Here is a 25,252-nt window from a genome sequence, read left to right on the forward strand (position 1 = left end):
TTACTAACTTCAACTTCTGGGTACCAGACCAAACAAACAACTTAAATTATGAACATTTATTCGAATAGATATTTGATCAATATTTATAAAGATACCTGGCAAAGCCATCATAACCTGTGATAGGAATTACACATTAAAAGGTGAGACCTCTTTAGTCTTTAGCTCGCACAAGTTTCTCAACTTCTGAGAGTTGTCGTTTGTATGGGGGCCACAGCTGATTAACGGAAAAACAAATTTTAAAACACGTTTTTTTTAAATGTCGTTCACGAACTGTTGTCATAAAGATAGTGAATAGATGAGGCTTCCTATCAAGAATGACTGGGCAATATTCTGGATATTTATTATTGAAAAAATATTGTTGAGCACTGGCCCGCCCCAACGTACCGCATATAAAGGTGGCGATCCGATGTATCTATCATGACGTCAGTCATCGCTATGGTGATGGAAATTGATGTGAGAGCATTCCAATGGGTTATAGGTATACGCATGGACGTAGCCTTAAGAGTAATTCAGGGATCAATGTTAGGGAAAATTTAAATTTTTTCATTAACCAGTGAATTGATTTCAAATAATGCAATTTTTGATACCATAATGATCATCATAGAGAGGACCGATAGAATGTTTAATTTTTACAGCAATGTTCTGAAAAATGCGTCATATCGTTTCTACGATCAATCACTTCATTTCAACAGCTCGAGAACACAGGAAAATCTGTTCCACAATCGCGAGAAACCAGATTCCTATTGAATATTGTGAAGTCTGCTAAGTTCTTGGAAGGGGGTAGAATATCTGGTGGCAGTCACACCTATGGAACTACATGGAGGATGAAACCTGACAGATTTCTCAAATTTCATAAAATTTTCATTTGAAATATCAAGGCAGATCTAAATAATGCTCGTATAATCCCTACTTCTCTACTAATATTATAAATGCGAATGTAAGTTTGTTGCGGTTTCACGCGAAAACTACTCAACCGGTCATCATGAAATTTTGTACACATGTTCTTTTGAGGTATTAGAAGTAACATAGGATAATTTTTATTAAAAAAAAAATATTTTTTATGTAAGGTAAAAAATTGTTTGTCAAAAAAATCTCAAAATCTAGCTACTTCAACGTCATCTAGCATTCCAGTAATGAAGTTCCAACCCTTAGTACCGTTATAACGTCGCACTGTATTATTCACAGTCACGACAATATCCAATCCAATCCAATTCAATTCAATTCAATCCAATCCAATTTACTATAAAATCTGTTTTAAAATCTGTTTTTCCGCCAACCAGCTGTCGCACCCCTACGAACGACAACACTCAGAAGTCGAAACTTGTGCGAGCTAAGGATTAACGAGGTCTTGCCTTTTAACGTGTGATTCCTAACACTATAGTTTCAGCTGTTTGGAATTTTTCTATATTTATTGTTATTTTCTTCTGTCATTTTTATTTTTAGGTTAGGTGTCATTTTTGTGGTTAGATGCTACCTTATTATTTCAACATTTGTTGTTGCAATTCAATAAAGCATATTTTAAATTTTCGTAACTTCATCGTATGTAAAAAAATTTAAAAATTGATAATCCCAGCCACGCATTAAAATATAATTCTCATATCGATTCATTTCTATTGTACTAACACTTATTTAATGGCATAAATGCGAGCCAAGCCGCGGGTAAAAGCTAGTTGTATTATATATTTTCAAGATGTACAAGAAAAGAGTTATTTCTTTGTATGACCTTTTTGATGAATGAGTTTTACATGGTCACTTTAGAGAGAGAGAGAGAGAGAGAATATACTTTACTGTATACATGTTTGAAACATGCTTACAAAGGTTTTTTTAATATATCAAAATAATACAAGGGCACAAAAATCAGTACTATATACTGTACATTAGAAACACGATGAAGGTAAAGCACGAATCAAAAAAATTATATATACCTTTGTCAAACTGCATAACAAAGTTGTGAATTATGAGTCAAGTTCAAAAATGATACGTGCCTTTATCGCAAATATAAATAGTTGAAAATGATCAATACTGAATGAAAGATGAATGAGTACAACTAAGATAGTGACATATTATAATGTTCTTTAAGGTGGTAATAAGGTCTAACAATTGAAATATTTTTTGCTTTTCTGAACCTTTTCAAAGGTACAACAATATCTTTGATTTCGTCAGATAAAATATTTTACATCAATAGTGAATGAAAAAAATCTTCGATAATTGATTAGAACTGGCCGATACTTCATGAAAATCGCAAAAGTGAAAATCATACAATAAACTGTAGTACTTTTTTTTAAATCTTTGAAATAGAGCGGAAGTAGGTCTCGAAAGGTTGTAATTTTTGTTTTGTCTAGTGAAAAAATGCACTTGGTGGGATCCAAATCTGAAGATATGTTTTTTGTTATTGTGACAGTTTCTAAAATATATATTGCCATCACTGTTAGAATTCTCAATTCTTTGAATAAAGGTTTGCAAGGGTCGTGCCAATTAGCTTTGGACAGAATGCAACGCTGATTGCATATCCAATTCCTTGGCTACTAATTTAACATCAAAATACTCAGATGATATTTTTTTCCTCAATACTGTAAAATGTTCATCAAATTTTAGCTTACTATCTTACTATGCATAGTCCTAAACATTCAGTATACAGGGTGTTCATTAAATACGCGGCAAAAATTGAAGGACTGTTCCTTGGACTATTTTAAGAATATTTTGTCCTTTGATGATTTTTGATAGGACGCTATGTTTTTAAAATACGAAACGAAAAAGAATTTGGACAATAACAATTTTGTTTATTTTAAAATTATTAACGTAGCCGAAATAAAAGTATAGCGTATCTACCACTGGACCTACCAAGTAATAAAAAATCTAACAATTCCGTTGGTACCTATCAACAAAACTCCGATTTCTACAAACGGCTGCAGACATTCAATTTGAATAGTATGTCTCGTAAGTTATCATTTGTATATATCGAATAGGTTGAAACTGATTGACTTGCATTTTCTGTGTTCAATATTGAAAGTCTTGTTAGTGAAGTGATCTATCATGAATGCCTATAGTAACAAACAGTTGGCTGAAATGCATTTCATGTATGGACTTGCTGATGGCAATTCATTGAAGGTAAGCGGTTGTAACGTGTCTAATAGAAAAACCTTCCAAAGTATTACTTTCAATGCTACCTACGCCAATATTGATATCAGGCATATATTTGAAAGTAATCAGGTTAAGTAGTTATCAGAATATTGCATCATCATTTAGAAATTTTGGATATGTCTTCATTAACTATTTTATTCAAATTCTGGAGAGAAGTACTATGTCAGAAGCAGATGATTGTAGTATCATTAGCGAATAATATGAATCTACCTGATATACAGAGTGTTTATTCAACATGCGGCAAAAAGCGCCCTATCAAAAATCGTAAAATAATAGTACAAGGAATAGCACAAGGAATAGTACTCAATTTTTTTCCGCAGGTTTAATAAACACCCTGTATGTATACTTGTCGAGAATAATAAATATATAATAGAAAAAGAACGGGACCTGAAATAGACCCTTGTGGAACGCAAGATCAAATTGTTTCCAGTGATGAAGTTACTTTTACATCATGAAGTTAAAAATAATCTCACCGTTGGAATCACAAACATATCCGCCTGCTTCTCTTACTATCAAAACACCGGCAGCAGCATCCCATGGATACAATCCATCACACTGATAAGCATCCAAACGACCATTGGCCACATAACAAAGTCCCATCACCGAAGATCCATACGATCTTATACTGAAAGGAAAAATATGAAACTGATTAGGTATGTAGTCATTTTCTGAGGCGGTTTCGAAGTAGTAAAACCAGCGTCTCATTTTTATTTTATTATTATTTTAATTATACCTGTTTGTTTGTTTGTAACCCTCAAGCTCGGGATCTGTATTTGACATAATTATCGCCATTATTCGCGGGCAGATGGCGCTGTACGTAACCTCATTGATATAAGGTATACCGGGGTAAGTGTAAATTCGGGGTAAGTGTAACCTATAATAATTTAGGAGCTTCAGTATGCTACTAGTGCAGCCATCTATGCTGCGGTAGGTATACGATAATGTCTACCTTAAACTGTACTACAACTTTTACATATAGACAATGCAGACTCTGATGGACATCAGTTCATTCGTGCGCGTGGGTTTTCAGTTGACTGTCGAGCTCCGTCGTGTCAATATTATTTTTTTGTCAGTTGAAAACTTCAAGTGATTTAACAACAATTTTCGGTAAGTACTTTATTGAAGGTGTTATTTAGTAACTAATAATATTATTTTTGTTAGAATCTTAACTATTTTTATTTCAATGTAATGGTTTACACTTTCCCACCAATAAATCGTATTTGGGGAAAATGTAACCGGCAATAGGTTACACTTACCCCTTCTATAATTTTAAAACACTTAAGTATTTTATTGTTACAGACTATGGTACGAAACTATATCCGCAAAAAACCTCCACCGAGCTATACCAAAAATGAATTGGGAGAGGCTGTACAAGCTGTAAAAACAGGTAGTCTAACTTTGTATAGGGCAGTAATAGCATACAAAATACCCAAAGCTACCCTTTTCACTCATGTTAAGGGTACCAGGGGAACAAAAAGTAGTACTGGAGGCAGGGCTCCTATTCTCCCTTTTGAAGTGGAAAAAAGAATTGCAGACATTTATCAGACTAGCTGAGAAATGGGGCTTGGGACTATCCAAAAAAGAAGTTCTTCAGTTAATTGGACGCTTTGTAAATGAAAATAACATCGCGACACCTTTCAAAGACGGAATCCCTGGAGACGATTACTTTATTCGGTTTACGAAAACATTCAACTTAAGTCTCAAAAAACCGCAGTCGGTTGAAGTTGCTCGTAAGAGAGCAATGGACCCATTCATTATCTACAATTATTTCAATCTTCTCAAAGAGCATGTTCAAAATATACCGCCAACTTAAATATATAATCTTGATGAAACCAGTTTTTGCCTAGATCCATCACGTATTAAAGTAAATGGAGAAAAAGGTAAATCAGCTCATAGAACAACAAGCGGCCCCGGTCGTGAAAACATAACAGTTCTCCTTGGGGGAAACGTTGCAGGTGAAAAACTTCCTCCTTTGATAGTATCCAAAGGGAAGAATATTTGGGATAGCTGGATTACCAACAAGACCGAGTATCCTAAAGTGACTTATTCAGCAACAAAAAACGGGTGGATGGAGACAAACGTTTACAAAATATTTTGAAAATAATTTTTTGCAAAATATTGGCAAGGAAAGGCCCGGTTATATTAATTTATGATGGCCACACCTCACACATTAGTATTTCTTTGATAGAAAAAGCAATAGCTAATAATATAATAATAATTAAGCTTTCACCCCATTCTAGTCATTTATTGCAGCCTATGGATCTATGTGTATTTAAGTCATTGAAAGTAGCATGGGATGTAGAACTGACAAAATGGCAGAGACAAAATTATGGCACCAAATTACCTAAAGCAGTATTTTCCACCATAATTTCTAAAATATGGTCAGAAGCAAGTCCTGCATTACTTATTAAGGGATTTGAAGAAGGAGGAATATACCCCTTCAATAATCAAGTGATAGCAGCTGAAAAATTTGATCCAGAAGCATACAGAAGGTGGAATCTAGAAAACAGCAATAACATCTCGCCAGTAGCTGTTCCAGATCCGTCTGTCGCAGAACAAATTAAAGAAAACCAAATTAACTTGCCATCCACTTCATCCAGTTCTCAAAAATCTTTAATCGATGCAAGTTTGTCATTTGAATCTAAAAGCTTGACACATCACTTACATCCATAACTTTTGAGAGCATTATTTTAGAACAACTGAAACAGGTTCCAAAAACAGAAAAAACTACACGCAAAAAAAATTGTAAAGGGGCTGAAGTTATTACAACTTTGGAGGCAATTGCTATCTTAAAAGAGCAAGCGAATAAAGTTGAATCAAAACCTAAAAAACTAGGAAGGAAAAAGAAAAAAAAAACAGTTGTACGAAGAAGAGACAGATGAAGATAGTTTAGAAGAAAAAGAAGAAAATGCTTCAGATGATGACATAAATTTTGATGATGAAATAGTAGATTTCAACGAAGAAACAGAATTCATGAGCTTGCTGGATAATAGTCCAGAAAAATTAAACATTGAGAACTGGGTTCTGGTAAAATTTAACACAAAAAAATTGTCTGAGTTTTATCTTGGACAGGTAACAGCACTAGAACCAAATTTACAAGTCAAATTTGCCAGAAGGTCAGGATCTTCATCCCAACTTTATTGGCCAGACATCGAAGACATATCAATTATAACTGCAGACCAAATTCATATGTATTTACCTCCCCCTACTATTCATAAAAGAGGACATTTGAATTTCAGTATTTCATTTGAGCAAAATGTATGTTAAATTAATATTTTCAATAAAATGTTCTAATATTATTTCGTATGTTTTTTTTAATTTACACCCAATTTACACCCAAATGAAAGTTCAATGCTTCTAAATTAATTTAGATACCTAATTTACACTTGCCCCATGTTGTTGGGGAAGTGTAAACCATTGGTTCATAAAGACGATTTTATATGTGAAAAAAAATACAGTAGATTTTTCTTTTATATTTTCAGTCCCAATTCTACATGCCCTTGTTAATGACACTCCAAAATTTCATTAGTTTTAGTCGTTATAAAATAAAATTACAACCCAAAATAGTTTATCTATTGAAGTTTTAGGCCACACTTACCCCGGTGTATCTTAATTCGAACTCACTTTCCATGTATTTCTTCATTTGAAAAAAGTATTTTTTTTATTAACACGCGCGCCTGCTGCCTTATTTGTAACCCTTCTTTGCGCGCCTGCTGCCTTGGCCTTAGTAGCTGATTTTCAGGCTCTCTCTCCGGAATCGAAAAATATCAATGGTCATTTTTCTAAACAATATACGGCTGATTGATCCCAAAGTTTGGATAAAATAAATATAGTTTAAAAAGACTAAAAAAACGCTTTCATAGCGTACGAAACTAAAAAATGAAAAATAAAAATAGTTTAAAAAACACGCTTTTAATGATAATAGCTTTATTGTCCAACAGTTACCCATTTACAGGACAATATAAAATTTTACATATAGAAAAGAATGTGCGGCATTTAGTTGAAGCGACACTACATTTTTTTGTCTTCATTGCAAGAGTAAAAAAACATTCAAAAGAACAAATGATAATATGATACAGCGTTTCTTATACAATAATATTACGTTGTTCCCGTTTGATTGAACATCATTGATCACCTTGCTTGTTGAATGTTCGGAAGTTGGAACAGGGAAGGTTTAAAGATATTAGCAGATGAAATAATAAAGTGTGGAATATTATATTATTTGAACTGAAATATTCAGATGAACCAATCAAAGGTGAAATCAACATTCAACGATATGAGAAGAAATAATCAATGAAATTGATTATAAAAACTCTAATTTGTGAAGAAAATAAATCATTATGACCTACAATCTTTATAGATTTTAGAAAAATTATGAAGTCGAGATATATTCTATTTATAATGAGTATTGCAATCACTCAAAAGCTGCATGAAAAAACCTCCTACATTCATACAAAATTATCATTGATTTGAAAGCAAAAGGATTTGTGAAGATAGGTTTTTGTTATTTGTTTTGTTCGTTTCGTCATAAACTCTTCATTTGTAAGGTGTTAATTTAGGGATGATTTTAGTAGTATCACAGTTTCACCTAAATTATTGAAACTTACCCCAAAATTTCCTTCATTAGATACTTCAGTCTGTACATATATAATTCATAATATTTAGGATTTCTTGCAAGGGATAGTTCGTAATTGAATATACTCTTCTGTATATCTGTAAGAAATATTTTCAAATTAGTCCCAAATATCAATGAAAGTTCAATACGAAATGATTTACAAAAGCAAATAAACAGAGAATTGCACAGAAGCTATTATAAATTTATTTATTTATCTAACGAGCGGCACCCAATATATGAACATATTATTACAAGGGTGTACATAAATACTTATGATTAAGATTAGTATTACCACTAAATCTAAAAAATTAAAACTAAAAAAATAAAAATTAAGAAAAATTAAAACTAAAAACTAAGATTAAATCCAAGGACTGATTATTTGTTAAGTATTAGGTAAATGTGAAGAACACACAACAATATATAAATATATACACGTATGAATCTGAAATATCACAAAGTATTACTAATAGAATGTGTATGAAAAGTAAAGAAAAATTCAGTAGGGTTAAGTTAGATTTATTGAGCCGCCAATTTGGTTTTTCGCATTTTGTCTTTAATCGAGAGCCCCCTGCCTGGTACTGATGATGCCTAACAGGCTGAAACAGCTCTCTACCGGTGGCTCTTGAATTGAAATCAAGTTGTGAATGATCGAAATGGTATCTTTTCATTTTCATGGAATCATTCTCCAGCAGCTTGAGTGCTGGATTCGTTTTTTGATGGCATTGATCAAATCACCAACGCTGACAAAAACTTAGCAAAATCGGTGGGTCCACTTATGTCTCGCTTGCGTTTACACAGTGATTTTTGTGTTGTGTTGTCTTTAGGTAGATCGTTCCACAATGATCTGGAATGTTCTCGAACGTTCTAGACTAGAGTATTCCCGAACATTTCACTACATTCCAGAATGTTCCAGGATGTTCTCAAATGTTGAATGCTCTCGAACATTCTCGATTTTTCTGAACTGTTCCAAAACTTTCCAGAGTACTACACTTCCAGTTCTTATAATGTGACTCTGACAGAAAAAAAGTAGACACATATATTCTGCTAGTGAAAAAACAGAAAAAATTACATATCACATATCAAACTACATTAGAAAAAAGGGAAATCTATTTTTCTCTCCGGTTTTTCAATTCAAACCATTTTGTGTCTCAAATCATGATAAAGTTATCAATATTGCGCTCTCGTGTGGTAGGGATGTTTCGAATTCGAGAGAGAAGTAACTACCATTGTACTCTTGGTCTACAGTAAAGCATTCGATGCATTAGACCACAATATTCTGTGTAGGAAAATGTCATTTCTCGGATTTAGTGAAGGGACTGTAAATCTATTGAAAAGTTACCTCAGAAATCGGACTCAGTCAGTATGTCTGGATGGAAAGTGTTCTAGTGCTTTACTTGTTGATAATGGAGTACCTCAGGGCTCTATCCTTGGCCCAATTCTGTTCTCTCTATATATATCTGACTTCAATAAAATAATTGATCATTGCACAGTTCATCATTATGCAGATGACACTCAGTTATATTATCGATTTCCTCCAAGTAACTGGCAGGTGGCTATAAAAAAAATTAACAGCGATCTACAAAAGTTACTGAATCTATCTATAGCCCATAACCTGAAATTGAATTCTGAAAAATCTCAGCTGATACTTTTTGGCCCGAAACACAAAAGACGGGAAATTGAAGGAAGAATTGAAATCCAACTTGGACAAGACTTACTACATGCTGATCTAAGACTTCACAAACATATAAATTCACTTTGTCGTAGCTCATACAGTATCTTACGTCAACTCTATCAAAGTAGATATATTATGACTTACAAATGGAATTTGAAACTTTGCGAAGCCCTCATATTGTCTAGATTAGCATATTTCGATATAATCTACGGGCCTGCTTCAATACAAACTGATGTAAACCGCTTACAAAAAATAAAAACCAATTGCATTCGTCTTTCTTATGGTGTGAGAAAATTCGACCATATATCCCCCAAGTTCGAGGAGTCAGGTTAGTTACCGATTGCTAAAACCTGTCAGTTCCACCTACTCGTCAATACACATAAATTCCTCATTTACAAGAAGGCAAATTATATTTATGAAAGATATAAAACTTTCAGATCACAGAATAATTCGAGGACACGAAACTGTGACACTTTTATTATTCCAAAGCACTCGACAGACTGCTTTTCTCTTAGTTTTATTTACAACTCTATCAAACAATATAATGCTCTGCCCAGTGAATTACGACACTACTCCATATATAATTTCAAGAAAAAGTTGAAAACATATCTGAAGTCTTCTGGATAGATAATATATTCATGTTAGATCTTGCTCATATGGTTTTCCCTTTGTCTCACCTTTGTGTATGTTTTACTATATTTTACCTTATTTAAACTAAATAGATTTTTAATATTTACTTTGGAATTTATAACCTTTGTTTTTTTCTTAGTCTCACATAGTTTCATGAACTACTCACTTACCAATGTATACTAGGTAATTATTTTTATATTTCTGTATTAAACATGCTATCCCCCAGGTTAAGTTGTAAAACCGCATCGGCTGAACTTCGCCCTTTCATTGATTTTTGTATTTACTTCTTCTTTATAAACAATGTATGTCAATGAATAAAGCCCATTTATTATTATTATTATATGATCAAAATAAAAATTTGAATTGTATTTTCGTGAGTCGACGCACATAATGTTTACCTTTCTGACCATTTGTCTTAATTTCTTCTCCATTGAGAAAAGCTCCCTTTCCTTTAATAGCAGTAAAACATTCTTCTAGAAAGGGGTTGTATACTATGCCCATCATCTGTACTTTATTTATCACAAGCCCTACGCTGACACCTGAAAATTTCATGTTTCTCACAAAATTTGCAGTACCATCTATTGGGTCTATAATCCAGGTGGGAGTGTCCGTTAGTTCTGATATCCCGTTTACTTCAGATTCTTCTTCTCCGATGAATCTGAAAAATTTTTGCCACACATTAGTTATAAAGTACCTATTAGTAGTAATTGAAACAAACATAGACTTTATATATCAATAAATATTGACAATACAAACAATAAACACTACGAACCAAATGCTTTGGAGCACTTTCCAAAGCTATTCAACTAAAATAAAAATAAAAGTAGAGAAAATGATTGAAGTTGGAAAAAAGACGGAAACACTCGATTATAGTTTTGAAAAAACTTTTAAAATCATGCATAATCAATGTTATCAAATATATTTATGAAAAATTCCCCATTAACGTATGCTGAATTTCTATTTCTGAACGATTTTGTTTAACTTGCCCTGTTTGGGTCAAATTCAGTAATTAAAGTTTGACCCCCTTCCTGTTGATAGATTGATCTGATACTTGGTACACACATTTAGTTTTATGACAATATAATTCAATAAATTCCGTGTCACTGTAAATCCAAGATGGCCGCAGCAACAAAATGGCGCATTACATATATTTTTCACAACTACCAGAATATGGGTATCTAATGAGAGGGCTTGAATAGTAGCATGGTAGTACACTTTGAAAAAGATGCAAATTAAAGATGGCCGCAGTTACAAAATGGCGGAATACATATTATCTTCTAGTACTGAGGCGCTAAATGAACTGAACAGAACGAGAAGAATTGAATAACTAATAACTTGAAAATGAAATGAGTAAAACACATTTTTTTGTGTTGAACGGTTTTATTGAAAAGAAAAATATAATAATGATGTGGAAAATGCAGTAAAAGCTGAAAAATAATTCAGAAGGTCCTAGGTAGCGGTCATCACACAACTCTTTTCAGTAGTCTACGGTATTGATCAGACACAAAAATAATAAAGTCGTTGGGCGCAGTATTTACATATTTACTCAGGCTAAACTACCCCCAACAATTTTATTATTTTTCTATCTGATCAATACCGTAGATTGCTGAGGCGAGTGGTGTGATGACTGCTACCTAGGACCTCCCGAATTATTTTTCAGCTTCTAGTACAACATCTACATCATTATTTTTTTTTAATTAAAACTGTTCATGCAGCTGCAATTTCGTAAGAATGTATCATCTTTCCCTCCAACCGATTTCTTGGAGTTTTTGGAGTCCACTAGATACTCGTTAGGACAACAAGAAGATTGTTCCGAATTCTTGGGGTTCTTGTTGAATATCAGAATAAATACTCCTGACCGCTCTGGAATGAATGATTCCGTATAGTCTATCTCGTCTTGTGTTTGTAAATCTTTTGCTGGAAAAATCCTCACTTGTTTACTTTGTAGTGAACATTTGAGAGGTAGCAAAAACGAATGTGAATTTCTAGAACTTCAACTAGCGTTTCCTAACATGACTAATAACCAGTCCGTGCAAAGCTTATTGTTAAATCATCTGAAAATGGAACTTTTAACAGGTGATGATCGACTGTATTGCCAAATATGCGCCAAACTAACTGACTGTTATAAAAAAACAAGTATAGCTGAGGCACAAGTCAATCTAATAATAACACTGATGATCTTCAAACATGACTCAACTTCTGTCGTAAGCACCAAACTGTTACGAAGGTTCGAAATAGATGAAATCTAGCAGACCACTGTTACAATATTCACCGTTCAACATATTTTTTTTTACTTTTTTCATTATTCTAGTTTATATAGTATTTTTACGACAAAATTTGCATTTACTTCAAACTAAGTCATTTAGTTATAATTCAATTTAATGTCAATTGAATATGAAAACGGTGAATCATTTCTGTGTCAGCTTTTAAAATTTTTGATAAATTTATTTTACCCTACCATAAGTAATAAGAAATATTATAACCTCCTTTTTGTAATTACTATCGAATTTTTTCTATGAAAATGACAAATCTGTAGGTAAATATTCCACATTGCCTTTCCATATCGTGAAAATTGATATCATTGCATTTTACAAAATACACGAACCTCTGGAAACAGTCTAAATGCGGAATAGGTTGAAAAACTTTTATGAAAACCTTCAACAATCTCTTCTTAAAAATACTATACATCTTTTATTTGCTAATCATATAACAACTCCACTGTTATTTCAGGAAATCTTCAACGAATGTATTGTAATTTCAAGAATTTCTTTAAAAAATTAACTTAAGCCAATATTTTGAACTTCTAGATCACCCTTTATACTTTTTGAAGCCGTGAACCTTCTTTTGATTTTCCACTGAATTGGTCAAATAATTTACTTGTATTCTCTTCATCTCATTATACTCGGTAAATGTAACATTGTATGCAAATAAACAACGATAATCAACTATTCATTCGTTCATTTATGATTCTTGAATGGGGCCAAGGTTACAAATACTTTTTTCTCCCAGCAAGGTCTCTGCAACCTCACTTGAGTTCATTTATTTACTTATACTCACTTTGTGCAACTACAAATTACGTTATTGTGGTGAATGTCGGTGAATTTGAAAACTTTGAAGTGAACAAAAATTGTTTTATAGTTAGGATAGCCGTACAAAGGCAACTTTTTAATCTCGGTGATTAAATATTCTAGTCGGTTGAAATGTTTATTCTAGCATACAATAGCAACTAAATAGTTACTGAGCATCAGCTTTAAATTGGATTTCATCGAGACTGCATGCATTTGTGCTCTTTTTTTAAAAAAGAAAGAAAAAGGATACTGTAAATAGTGGATCCATCCATTGATTAGCACAAAACTTATAGATGTCTTAAATTGATTGACAGCTTGGAAAAAAATCCGATGAAATTATCTCCACATGTGCGAGAACATTTCTGAGAAGTTTTTCTCAAGATTTTCATCTGTTTATTCCTTAATTTTTGTGTCATACAACGAGGGGCTTAAATTAATTGCTTCCACAAACACTATAATGAAAGATAAAACTATAACCTCTGGCGTTAACTCAAAACTGAAATACTCTCCTCGACGCGCTTTTCACCGACTAAGTTTGCGTCTTCAGGAGATGAAGAAAATGAATTCCAAACTCTAAATCTGGTCTGGCTGTACAGAGACAGACTTGTCTGACCATCAGTGGTGACATCAGTACTATACTGTCAGCGGCCATGGAGATCCTTCTAGATCTACCCCCTCTCCACATTTTTCTGGGCAGAGAGGCTAGATGGACTGCATATAGACTTGTGCACATTGCCAATTGCACAAATCAATTCAATGCAGAGTGCAACAGACTGTTGGTTGACACTAGAAGTCACAGCATTCTGGAAATGACATCTGACTTTATGCCTCCAAGTGTCAACTACAAACTGCTTTATAAAGTACTGTTCTCAAATAGAGAGGACTGGATCCTCCGGGAGAAGGAAATATTGAGAGCAGATATTTGGATCAAAAACATCTTCCGGTTCTGATGTTTTCAGTCGCAGACCCAGGACAGAGATATCAACCTGCCTAGGAATCTATGCGACTGTATTTTAAGCAGAAATGTACGCTATTGAATTATGTGCGGAGGAAGAATCCAACCTCATACACAAGTCAATAAAAATATTCTCGGACAGTCAAGCGGCGTTGGAAGCTCTTGGCTCCTACCGAGCAATGTCTAAATTGGTAGCAAACTGCCAAAAACGACTCTCCTCGATAGGAAGACTCAACAGATTGTCTCTTGTCTGGATTCCTGGCCATACTGGCCTGGAAGGCAATGAGGCTGCTGACTCCCTTGCAAAGTAGGGTGCTGCAAGCAGCTTCATCGGATCAGAACCTGTCATTGGCATCGCTTTAGGCTTCGCCACACAAACATTAAACACCTGGATGACAAGAAGATTTATGGACTTCTGGAAGAATCTTCCAGGATTGGCTCACTGCAAGGCGTTGATTCACCCTTCGAAGCTTGATACCAAACAGTTGTTGGACTATAATAGGCATGAACTACGATGTCTAAGAGACCTTCTCACAGGTCACTATCATTTGAATCATCATATACAGAGACTCGGACTGTCGAAAGACAGTGTGTGTCGCCTCTGTTTGGAAAATGATGAAAGAGCAGAGCACATACTTTATGCCTGCCCTGCTGGGGACCGAATCAGGCTTTTAGAGTTCGGCAGAGCCGTACTCTAACCATCTGACCCGAAAGACCACTCACCATACAAACTAATCAGCTTCGTTAAGAAGCTGGGTTTATTTGGTTCAGTGTGAATAGGTGTGAGCCACAATAAACACTTGTTAGTTGCGATGGAGGGTCGAATAGACCCACTCACTTCGGACCTAAGCTAACCTAACCTGGTCTAGCTGAAATTCACAAAAACTCAATCAGGCCCAAATCGAAAGTTGAATATGCTGACCAGTATGGAATATATTTCGTCAACGACATTCATTCCCTCGAACAGTCAGAAAAGGTTAACTAAACTGAGGCCTTAGCTATATTGGAAATATGTTGTACCAAAAGAAAGATTCTAAAGATGGACATGTATGGACATTACCGTCTCACCATGCCCCATTTTGAAGTAAGAATCACCAACCATTTACGCGGCCATAGCTTCAAACTAGTGCGAAAACAACTTTGGAAGTCATGCCGATAGAACTTTTCTACCAGCAGAGTGAAAAACCCATCCAGAAAATGTTTTAACAGAGCCATCGGTAAACGCTTTCAAATATACCACACATATCAAGTCTATCTATTGTGATTTGAATATTACATAAACAATCAACAATTCTATACTATTTACTTTTACTTATGATGCACTGTTTGGAATCTTTGGTGTAGTAATGAATATTACTGGAGTTTTTATCCCAACACCAAACCGTTATTTTTAACACCTTTACACGTGTTTCGATCACCAAGTGATCATCTTCAAGAAGAAGATTGAACTTTGAACTTCAATCTCCCTTGTGAGGCACTGTTTGGAACTTTGGTGTAGTAATGAATAATACTGGAGTTTTTGCCCAATACCAAACCGTTATTTTCAACACCTCGACTCGTGTTTCGATCACTAAGTGATCTTCTCCAAGAGGAAGATCAAACTGATCTTCCTCTTCAGCTTCTGTGTTGCCTTAAATTCTGGGGATATTTAATGTGTTGTAGTGAATGAGAAGTGCCAAATTCATTGAAATTATTCATTTCTCGCTCTCAGGCTGATACACGCTTGATGATGCAGCCTTCTTAATCGTCATATTCAGGAGATTTTCGTCGTGGAGTTTACAGATCCGGGAGGAAAAAAGGAAGAAAAGGGGAGGAAATATTGAGATTTTCTCTTTCAATTCCCTGTTTACATACCACTCTGTCAAAAAGATTATTCTGAATATTTGAGTATTTGGTGGAATAATGCCATCCCTACTCTCTGTGCTCAGGGCACATAATTCTCGGGTCCAATGATCACCTACCTCATGATTTGAAGAGTAGTCATTAGTTATTGACGCAAGCGCATCCGGAAAAACAACGCCACCGGCACTGTTTTTTCTTTAGAAAAAATAATAGATACCCTAAATCAGCAAATTAAAACTATAAGATGAGGATTGAATGTATCATTTTTTTTTATTTATGGGAAAGATTATTTTTTGTCGTGGTAACTAGTGAAAGAAAAATAAATATGATGATCCATTTGAAATAATTAGGTCGGTAATATTTGTTTGCTGAGACACTGGTATGAAGTTTCGGCAATATTGCCATGAATTGATTGTTATCCTTCCTTAGATGCCTATACGAGTATACTGGTGTTGGTTATTTGTATAGGGTCTTCCAACAGGGACTTTTGAACTTTGACGATTGATAAGGGCCATCTTGTTGAAATTACATCTGTCAAATTAGTTGTCATTCATTCAGTCTGTTTTGCCAAACCACCATGGACGGATATAGCATTCAACAACACATGCAAATAGTTAAATTGTTTTATCGAAATGGGTGTCCTGATCGGGCAACGTACCGCGTGCTTAGTCCATTCTACGGCCACCATAATCGTTCCACCAAGAGGACTATTAGCAATGCGGTGGATAAATTTGAGTCCACTTGTTCAGTAAACGACCGACCAACACCTGTACGTCGGCGAAACGCAAAATCTGCCGAAAACATCACCGTTGTCTGAGACTGTGCAGGAGAATCCGAGGCACCAGTACACAATTTAACTGAACTGAAGCAATTGGGAGCAATTGGCAACTAACCCTAATTTTAATCGAAAAATCATCTTCAGCGATGAGGTCCATTTCTGAATGGGCGCCTGAACAAACAAAATCGTCAAATTTTGTACGATACCAATTCACATGAAATTCAAGAGCGTCCAATGCATCCTGAAAAAGTCACTGTTTGGTGTGGATTTTGGGCTGCTGGCATCATCGGTCCATATTCCTTTTGGGAACGACATTGGTCATGCCATCATTGTCAAAGGCGAACACTCTGGTCGATAATTACCAATTCCTTTTGGCTAGAATTGAATGATCTGGATACTACGCTACGTTTCACACAGCTCATGTCATATTAGATATTCTGCACGAGCTATTTGAAGGCATGGTCACCTCGTGTGGAGGTGAAGTAAACTGGCCATGGTTATCGTCCAACTCCGTTGGATTCTTTTTTGTGATGTTGTGGAATAAACCATAAACCACAACGGTCCTCAGAGCCAAAAAAAACCATGCCATCGGTCGAATTCAGCCTAATTTTTGCGACAGAGTCATGGAAATTTGGACGTTTCGGATGCGCTACACCCAGAGAAACTGTGGCGGACATTTGAGCACCCTTTGTCACATATCAGTGTTGCCTAAGGGCACCATCTTCCGACAACTTCTTGATTACTTTGGTCTACAAGTTTTTCTGAAACAACCGCGCAATGTATAAGCAACTTGCTCAATAGCAGATTTTTCTTAAGTTTCACACAAAAATAACAAAGGGTTTCTATTTACCTACCGCACACTGAGTGTACAGTCACCATAGAATATAATTTTCAAACCAAAATATAAGTCAGCCCTAAAATAGTTGGTTTATGCAACAATACCTTAGAATTAAACCTTTCAACTAGATGTAAGACTATAGCTAGGAACAGTGTCCCATTTATGAACTTGTGTTTGATAAAAAAAACCTACACAAGCGACATAACCACAATTATTCTTCATTTGACATTTCACGATACTTAATAGTTCCAACAAAAATGCTTTTCCCCCATTTCCCCATTTTTATGATAGATGCAAATTCAAAACGATCCTATTGATGATAATATGGTCAATGACAGTTGTAAATATTTCAATTTAGCACATGCTCATTTTAGTTTTGATCTAAACTGTTAGTTATTAGGTGAAAGCTATTTTCCGGGTTTTTTGGCCGTGGTCTGTAGCCGAACATGTATCCGAACACTAATAGTTACCTACTCGATGAAACTCAAAATTACTATCCAAGAGAATATAGAGAGGCAATAGAAAATCAATAACACATGGATAATTTCATTGGAAAGAAGAGGCAATGAGCATTAATAAAATCTGGCTACCTGTCCTTAAAGTTACACAACCAAGGTCAGGTAATCAAATTGAGAGAAACCAAGCCACGCACACTAATAATTAATCATATTAAACCAGAGTCAAATATCAGCACCGTAGTTAATGCGGATCCCGTCGTGAATAACAACTCGAGCATCAACTCTAGCACTGCGACCGTTACCACATCGCTTTTGATAATGTCTACCGCAGTAGTAGACGCAACGCCAGGCATGAAAACCTGCATACCACAGCCAAAAACTCGGAAAATAGCTTTCACACAGTTATCTCCGGCCGTGGAAGTTTACATTCTTTGATCTTGATTTTGTATTAGTTGAATTTGGCTAACTATTTAGCCCTAATCGAGTTTCTATAAATGATGCCCTTGATTTGTTATGGTTGTTCTCTCAATTCTTAGTGTTAGGTGTATTTATTAGGTATGTTGAACAAACCGGCTATAAAGTATCTACGGAAATTACCTTCCACTCAAAACATAACTACAAAAATCCATCTTTGATAACCAGAACGGTATCATCATAAAATGGTTATTACTCATTCTACCAATCGAATTTAATGAACATCAATTAAATCAAATTTCCCTTATTCTTCTACACTAGTCACCAACTTATTATACTAACTTTTATTTAGTATTGTTACTGTTTTGGAGATTAACCAAGTTTTGCGTCATTTGGTCAAAAATTGCTGAGAACCTCATCCTTTATTTTCAGCAGGAAGTGATTTTTTCTAAAAAATTGTTTTACAATAAGGTCACAAGATAATAAATTCTCACTGACCATCTGGTGGTTAGATGTAAACAAGCGAAAGTTAAATCTGGCCCCATGATGATCTTCAAACAGTTGTTCAAATACTCAAATGATTTGTTGTCCCCATAAGGACGGTACTACTATTTTTAGCAAGCAATATTTTCTTACTTGTGATGTGGCCACTTCTTCTTGATATTCTTTATCAATACATCTTCAATTTTTCTGTCGTATACTGTCACCAGATCATAAATCTCCTGTTTTGTTTCTACTTCATAATCTGCTGCAGTTAGAAGGCTCTGAGATGGATTAGATTTAATAAATGTTCGTTTTTAATGACGAAACTCACCTTTCCTGCTTCTTTCACAAGTGGCAACACAAAATCGAAGTACTCCTCAATTGTTTCACCCATTACGAATGATACCTAGGAAAATCAAGAATGAATCAAAGGTTATTCGTAGACTTTTAAATATATTGTGTGCGGCCTTGACTAATAGCAGATTTACTGTACTTTCAATTATATTCTTGTTAATATAGGGTGATAACGGTTAGCGATTGTCGACTTCAGGAAAGAACTTAGCTGAAAACAAATGTGTCAACACAAATCGAGAAGTTCATAAGTAGATAGAAGATGAATTCGGAGGTATTCATAAGTTCAATAATACTGAGGGTAAATATTATCGATATAAGTTTTCTGTTTGTCATTCACTTCTAAATATATATTTATATATTTCCTCAATACTAGAATGTATTGTAGAAATTTAGGAGGGAGAAGTTTTTGAAAACTATTTGGCGCTCCACTTCTCTATATTGATGCAGTATGCAAGTATCAGCACAAACTTCGACAGATCGAATCATTGGAACTGTCGGGGAAGAACAAAGTTGCTGCAACAAATATGCTTGCCGTTCCAATCTTACTCTACTCTACTCTAGTAGATAGAAGGTGAATTCGGAGGTATTCATAAGTTCAGTAACATTGAGGGTAAATATTATCGATATAAGTTTTCTGTTTGTCATTCACTTCTAAATAGATATTTATATATTTCCTCAATACTAGAATATATTGTAGAAATTTAGGAGGGAGAAGTTTTTGAAAACTATTTGGCTCTCCACTTCTCCATATTGATGCAGTATGCAAGTATCAGCACAAACTGCGACAGATCTAGTCATCGGAACTGTCGGGGAAGAACAAAGTTGCTGCAAAAATATGCTTGCCGTTCCAATCTTACTCTACTCGTTTGGAGTAATGAAGTGAACTCGGGCGGAGCTGTATCAACTCGACGTAAAATGATGCATCTCTATAGGATTTTACATCCCAAATCGTTCGTTCCTCGGTTGTACTTCCCCCGACAACAGGGAGGCCGTGGACTTTTGAGTTTGGAGTGTCTACATGACAGAATGGTACTGGATATAGCCTGTAAAGTAGTCAGGTGTTCGGATTCCCTTCTCTGCATGGTCCGTAACCGTGATAGAGCAGGAATTGGAGCATTTCTCTTTAAGGCAGCTGCCCGAGCAGCTAATGAACTTGGTATAGTTTTCGACACTGAACGAGGTGACCACAACTCTGTCACCGACTTGGAACCCGTTCAGCAAAAAGCTCATATAATAGCCGCAAAGATCACCTCATTTCTGCGGAAACACAAGAATAAGCCAATGCATGGGGTCTTCTTCAATAACATTGGAGACCTTGGCTTATCAAAGCCACTGACTTTTGCTTTCCTCAGGTCGAGTGGGCTGAAGTCGGAAACTGAGGGGTTCATCATGGCTTGCCAGGATGGTGTCTTCAACACCTTAGTCTACCGCAGTCGCGTGATGGGTATAGAGCCGTGGTCGTCAAATTGCGGTCCGCGGCCGATATTTCTGCGGCCCGCCACGAAGTAAATAATTTCAATAGTCAGCTACATTTCATAACAAATTCAAAACAGATTTTGCGTTCGAATCCGACGAAGGCGACGCGCTGTGCTTGCTCGTTACTGGAGGGTACGGGGGCGAAGTCACGGCGTGGCGAGCGCTCCCCGCTCGCCACGCCGATATACCACACTTGAGTCGAGTGTCAAGAAAGAAGAGCCGTGAGCCATTTCATTTGTTTCAACGCACAAGACTGAACGTTTCTTGCATTACGAATGTAATGGCGGGTGTATCATCTAAATGTGCTACTAAAAGGAAGATAAGTGACGAGAATAGAAGTTTTCAAGAAAACTGGGAGGAAGAGTTTGGTTTTATAAGTGGATATAAGGAAGGTACTGCGATATGTTTATTATGCCGGGAAACTGTGGTTGGAATTAAGCGATACAATTTATTTCAGCACTACACAAGTAAGCATAGTTCGTTTACTGAAACCTACTCTTTAAATACGATTCAAAGAAAGAATAAAATAATAATAAATATAATGACCACAGCAGTCGGGCAAAATGAGACTATTACTAAAGCATCGTACCAAGTATGTAACATTCTTGGAAAACGTATGAGACCCTTTACTGATGCTGAATTGATAAAAGAGTGTATGATAACTGTTTCTCAAACGTTGTTTCAAAATTTTTCAAATAGTAAACAAATAATAGCAGAAGTAAAAAAGCTTACGCTTTTTGAATCCACCTGTCGCCGCCGTGTTGAAGATATTCCGAAAAATTTGTTTGGGGCAGTAATTGACAAACTGAAAGACTGCAAATACTTCAGTCTTGCTTGTGATTCCAGTACGGATATAACTTCTATGTCTCAGTGCTCATTATTTGTTCGATACTGCACAATGGAGGGAATCATAGAAGAAGACTTCTTAGCAGTAATTACCATGAAGGGGCATACGAGAGGTTGTGATTTTATGGAAGTTCTAAAAGAATTTGTGGAAAAACATAGAATACCTGTGAAAAAGTTGATATCAGTGTGTACTGATGGTTGTCCATCAATGGTGGGTGCAACTAATGGTTTGATTGCTTTAATGAAGGAGGAATGGAATTTACCTGATTTGTTGCCCATTCATTGCTTGATGCATCAAGAAACTTTGTCATGTAAAATTTCGAATAACAAATTGAAAGATGTTATGAATACGATTGTGAGCATTTTACATTTTATTCGTGCGCGCGAACTTAATCATCGAAAATTCAAAGACCTTCTTGAAGAATTACAAGCTAATTATGGCGATGTTATCTTCCATACGGCCATCAGATGGTTAAGCAAAGGAAAAGTATTAGAACGGAACGAATATCGAAAGAATATTTCACGATGTGTGAAAAATCAAGAACTGTTTTATACTCGTGGAAAACCCTTGGCATGTTGAAAACGAAGATATGGAATTATCTGCCAGTTTGGATTTTCTAAAACACAGTTGATGAATGAAATCATTGAACTAAAGTACGACACGCAGCTGAAAGCTAATTTCGTTGAACACCGTGATAAGCAGGAGTATATTGAGTTTTGGAAAAATGCACCTAGCAATTATAAATCTTTACAAGACTGTGCACAATTCGTTTTAACTATATTTCCTTCAACATATCTCTGTGAAGCTTCATTTTTGAAAATGAGCTTTTTGGAAAACAAATACCGCAATCGTCTTTCCACTCATTTAGAAGACACAATGAGGATTGCATGTAGTCCAAAAGATGCCGATATACAAGAAATAATTAAAAAAAAGGTCAACACCATAATTCGTAATTATAATGAGATATTTATAATCATAGTGTTGATTGTTTTTTACCTACCTATGTTTAAAAATTTTCTTTTTCCAATAAATATTTTAATGAACAATATTTATGACTAGTTTTTTTCAATATCAACAAAGCTAGTGCAAAATAAATAACGTTATGAACTTCACATTATGTCGCGGGGCTGCCGCGCGACGGATAAAATATCGAGATTTTCTCTTCGAACTCCGCAGACTCTATCCAGACCACTCTGTCAAGATGGTTGTTCTGATTATTGGAGTCCTTGGTGGAATGATGCCCTCTCTACTGTCGAATCTTAAAATCACACCGGCTTGCGGCAGTAACGCAGACATCTTAGCCGGATATATGCAGAAGGCTGTCATTCTTGGCTCACTGCGCTTGCTCAGGGCACATGATTATCGGACTCAATGATCACTTTATCCACGGTGTGGGGAGTGGTCGTTGGTTGATAATGCTGGCGCGCTCTCTTGAATGTATCGGGGCTTCGGAGGATAGGGCCTGACCAGAGCATACCGCGGTAAAAAAAAATAATAATAATGTGGGGAAGAAGAAAAGCAATTGAGTTCGAAATGAATTCATGTTGTAGATCATGCAAAAATATTCTTTCAAACACGATCAAGAAGTTATTTCCAAACAGCTACTTTCGCATGAACATTGAACAACAAGATAACCACTTTTTTGGTGTGAAACATCTATAGCCGCACGTAAAAACTATTGCTGACCTAGCGACAGGTCGCCACGTTATGTGATAGTGTAAGAATTATTCACCCGATGAGGAATATCTTGTCGAGCCGCCACCCGTCAGGGGGAGCTAAGACGTTGAATCATAATTGCGATATGGAAAGGCTTTTGTTTTTGGGATGATTCAATGGAATTTTATTCGGAAGATTATGCATTCAATATGTGTTTCTTCGTGTTCGGGTACAGAAGCCGCTCATGTTTATTCGTTTTATGTGATTCAGTTTATGTGAAAGAGAATAAAAGATGTTATTGAAAGTGCGACCAGTGTTTGTTTCTATCGTCAGAATAGAGATTGTGTCTAACGCTCACAGTGTAAACTCGCGAATTCTGTTGTTCAAACATTGAAAAACAGTGTTGTTTTACGGTGCTTTACGCAAAGAACGAAAAAGACTTCACTAGGATTCTTCTTTTTTCGTTTTGCTGTTCGTGGATAATTGTGGAAATGACTTTCAAAGAGGGAGATTCGACTCAAACACGTTTAGCTGAACTGGTTAGAGCTCTGACGTCACAGCGATCTGGTGAACTGGTAGATTTGCCCAATTTCAGATCTGAAAATAACAAATCCAGCAAATGGGTGAGTCAAGTAGGAGCTATTGAAATCAAAATAGGCTGGTCTGATGTTCAAACATCATCAAGAATTGGTCGATTTTTACTAAACGAGGCAAGATGGTTTGAATGTTGGGACCCTCATAACAGATACTGGACAACTTTTTGTATTCATTTCATCGAAGCTTTTCCTCCAAAAAAAACCTTGGTCGTATGTTAGAAGATACAGATAAACTCTTAAGTGCTTTCGTATGTATGTACATGAAAAATCAGCCATGTTGAAGAGTGTAATGCTAACTGTCGTACTATTTCTGAGTTATTGGTATTTTTGTCTTCCTTCGTAAAACTTCCTCGTAGCAATGAGGAACAAGAAAAAATTTTGCGAAGGAAAAAATCCAAAACCATCATATGACAACCGAAATTTCTCTACCACTCAACATAAAGTGCCGAGTTTATCGCAAAGTTCCAAAACTACAAAGTCACTCTATGTTTCATAATCGTAAAGGGCCTCACGAATGTCACCATTGGAGCTACTAAAAAATTCACAGGTTATACAAACATTTTTTATATTGTTTTTACAGTGAGTTAGTTATGTCTTCATTGCCCATGATTATCTTGATCACGGTATTCTAATTTGGATCAAGATCAAAACCTTATAACCATAACAGATTATAAAGGATCTTGTATCATACGTCGCAAGTTACTAGTCATTCATAGAATTTCTGAAGTATTTAGTTCTGAGTTGTCTGAAGGCGATGTTCCTGTCGAGTTCCGCAGTGATCTAAAAGTGATTTTTTGAAATTTCGCCAGTATGATTATAACTGGAAATGAAGTAGGAGCTGTCAGTAATATAAGCCTGAAAATACGCTTAGAGAAAGACATTATTGTCAAGCGTACTCTCTATCGCCTGGCTATCGATGGGAGGGAGGCAGTTCGAGAAATAACAGAAGATTTGTTGAGAAATAACATTATGAGATCAAGTGAATCACCATTTGCCAGTCCTGTGCTTTCGAACATGCATAGATTTTCGTAAACTCAACCGCTTCACAATTAAAGATCGCTTTTCTCTGCGACTCATCGACGATCAATTGGAAAGACTGGGTAAGGACATTACTTTACATCTTTGGATATGGCTTTCGGTTTCCATCAGATACCGATCGAGAAGGGATTCATTCATAAGAATGCGTTCGTCACGCCGGATGGCCACTTTGTTTATATGAGGATGCCGTTCGGGCTTGCCAATGCACTGGCTCTATTTCAGAGAGCGGTTAACTTTGCCCTCGGTAATCAGAAAGATTCGATTGCCCTAGAATACCTTGGAAGAGAAGTCTCAGGTGAAGGCATAAGAATCAGAAAAATAAAACTTTCCTGATTTGATGAATACAATTTTCCATTGCAATTCAAGCATTGATTTCGCTTTACATATTTTT

At 35.6% G+C, this 25,252-nt stretch overlaps 2 protein-coding genes across 2 annotated transcripts in view; one reads left to right on the plus strand and one right to left on the minus strand.

Moving 5' to 3' along the window:
• Positions 1–25,252, plus strand: part of LOC111517636 (ATP-dependent helicase brm-like) — a 98,000-nt gene that overhangs the window by 10,770 nt on the left and 61,978 nt on the right. The gene's annotated exons all lie outside the window — the stretch shown is intronic.
• Positions 1–25,252, minus strand: part of LOC111517639 (inositol monophosphatase 1) — a 34,229-nt gene that overhangs the window by 645 nt on the left and 8,332 nt on the right. The window contains exons 2-6 of the mRNA XM_074169585.1: positions 19,226–19,300; positions 19,048–19,175; positions 10,457–10,716; positions 7,749–7,854; positions 3,615–3,766 (exon numbers count right to left, since the gene is read on the minus strand). Coding sequence (XP_074025686.1) covers positions 3,615–3,766; positions 7,749–7,854; positions 10,457–10,716; positions 19,048–19,175; positions 19,226–19,300 — 721 coding nt within the window. The remainder of the gene's footprint in view (positions 1–3,614; positions 3,767–7,748; positions 7,855–10,456; positions 10,717–19,047; positions 19,176–19,225; positions 19,301–25,252) is intronic.

Source organism: Leptinotarsa decemlineata, unplaced genomic scaffold, assembly GCF_025532065.1.
Source record: "Leptinotarsa decemlineata unplaced genomic scaffold, Ldec_3_MD MMD2_P_RNA_scaffold_5, whole genome shotgun sequence".
In the NCBI taxonomy this organism is placed as follows: domain Eukaryota; kingdom Metazoa; phylum Arthropoda; class Insecta; order Coleoptera; family Chrysomelidae; genus Leptinotarsa; species Leptinotarsa decemlineata.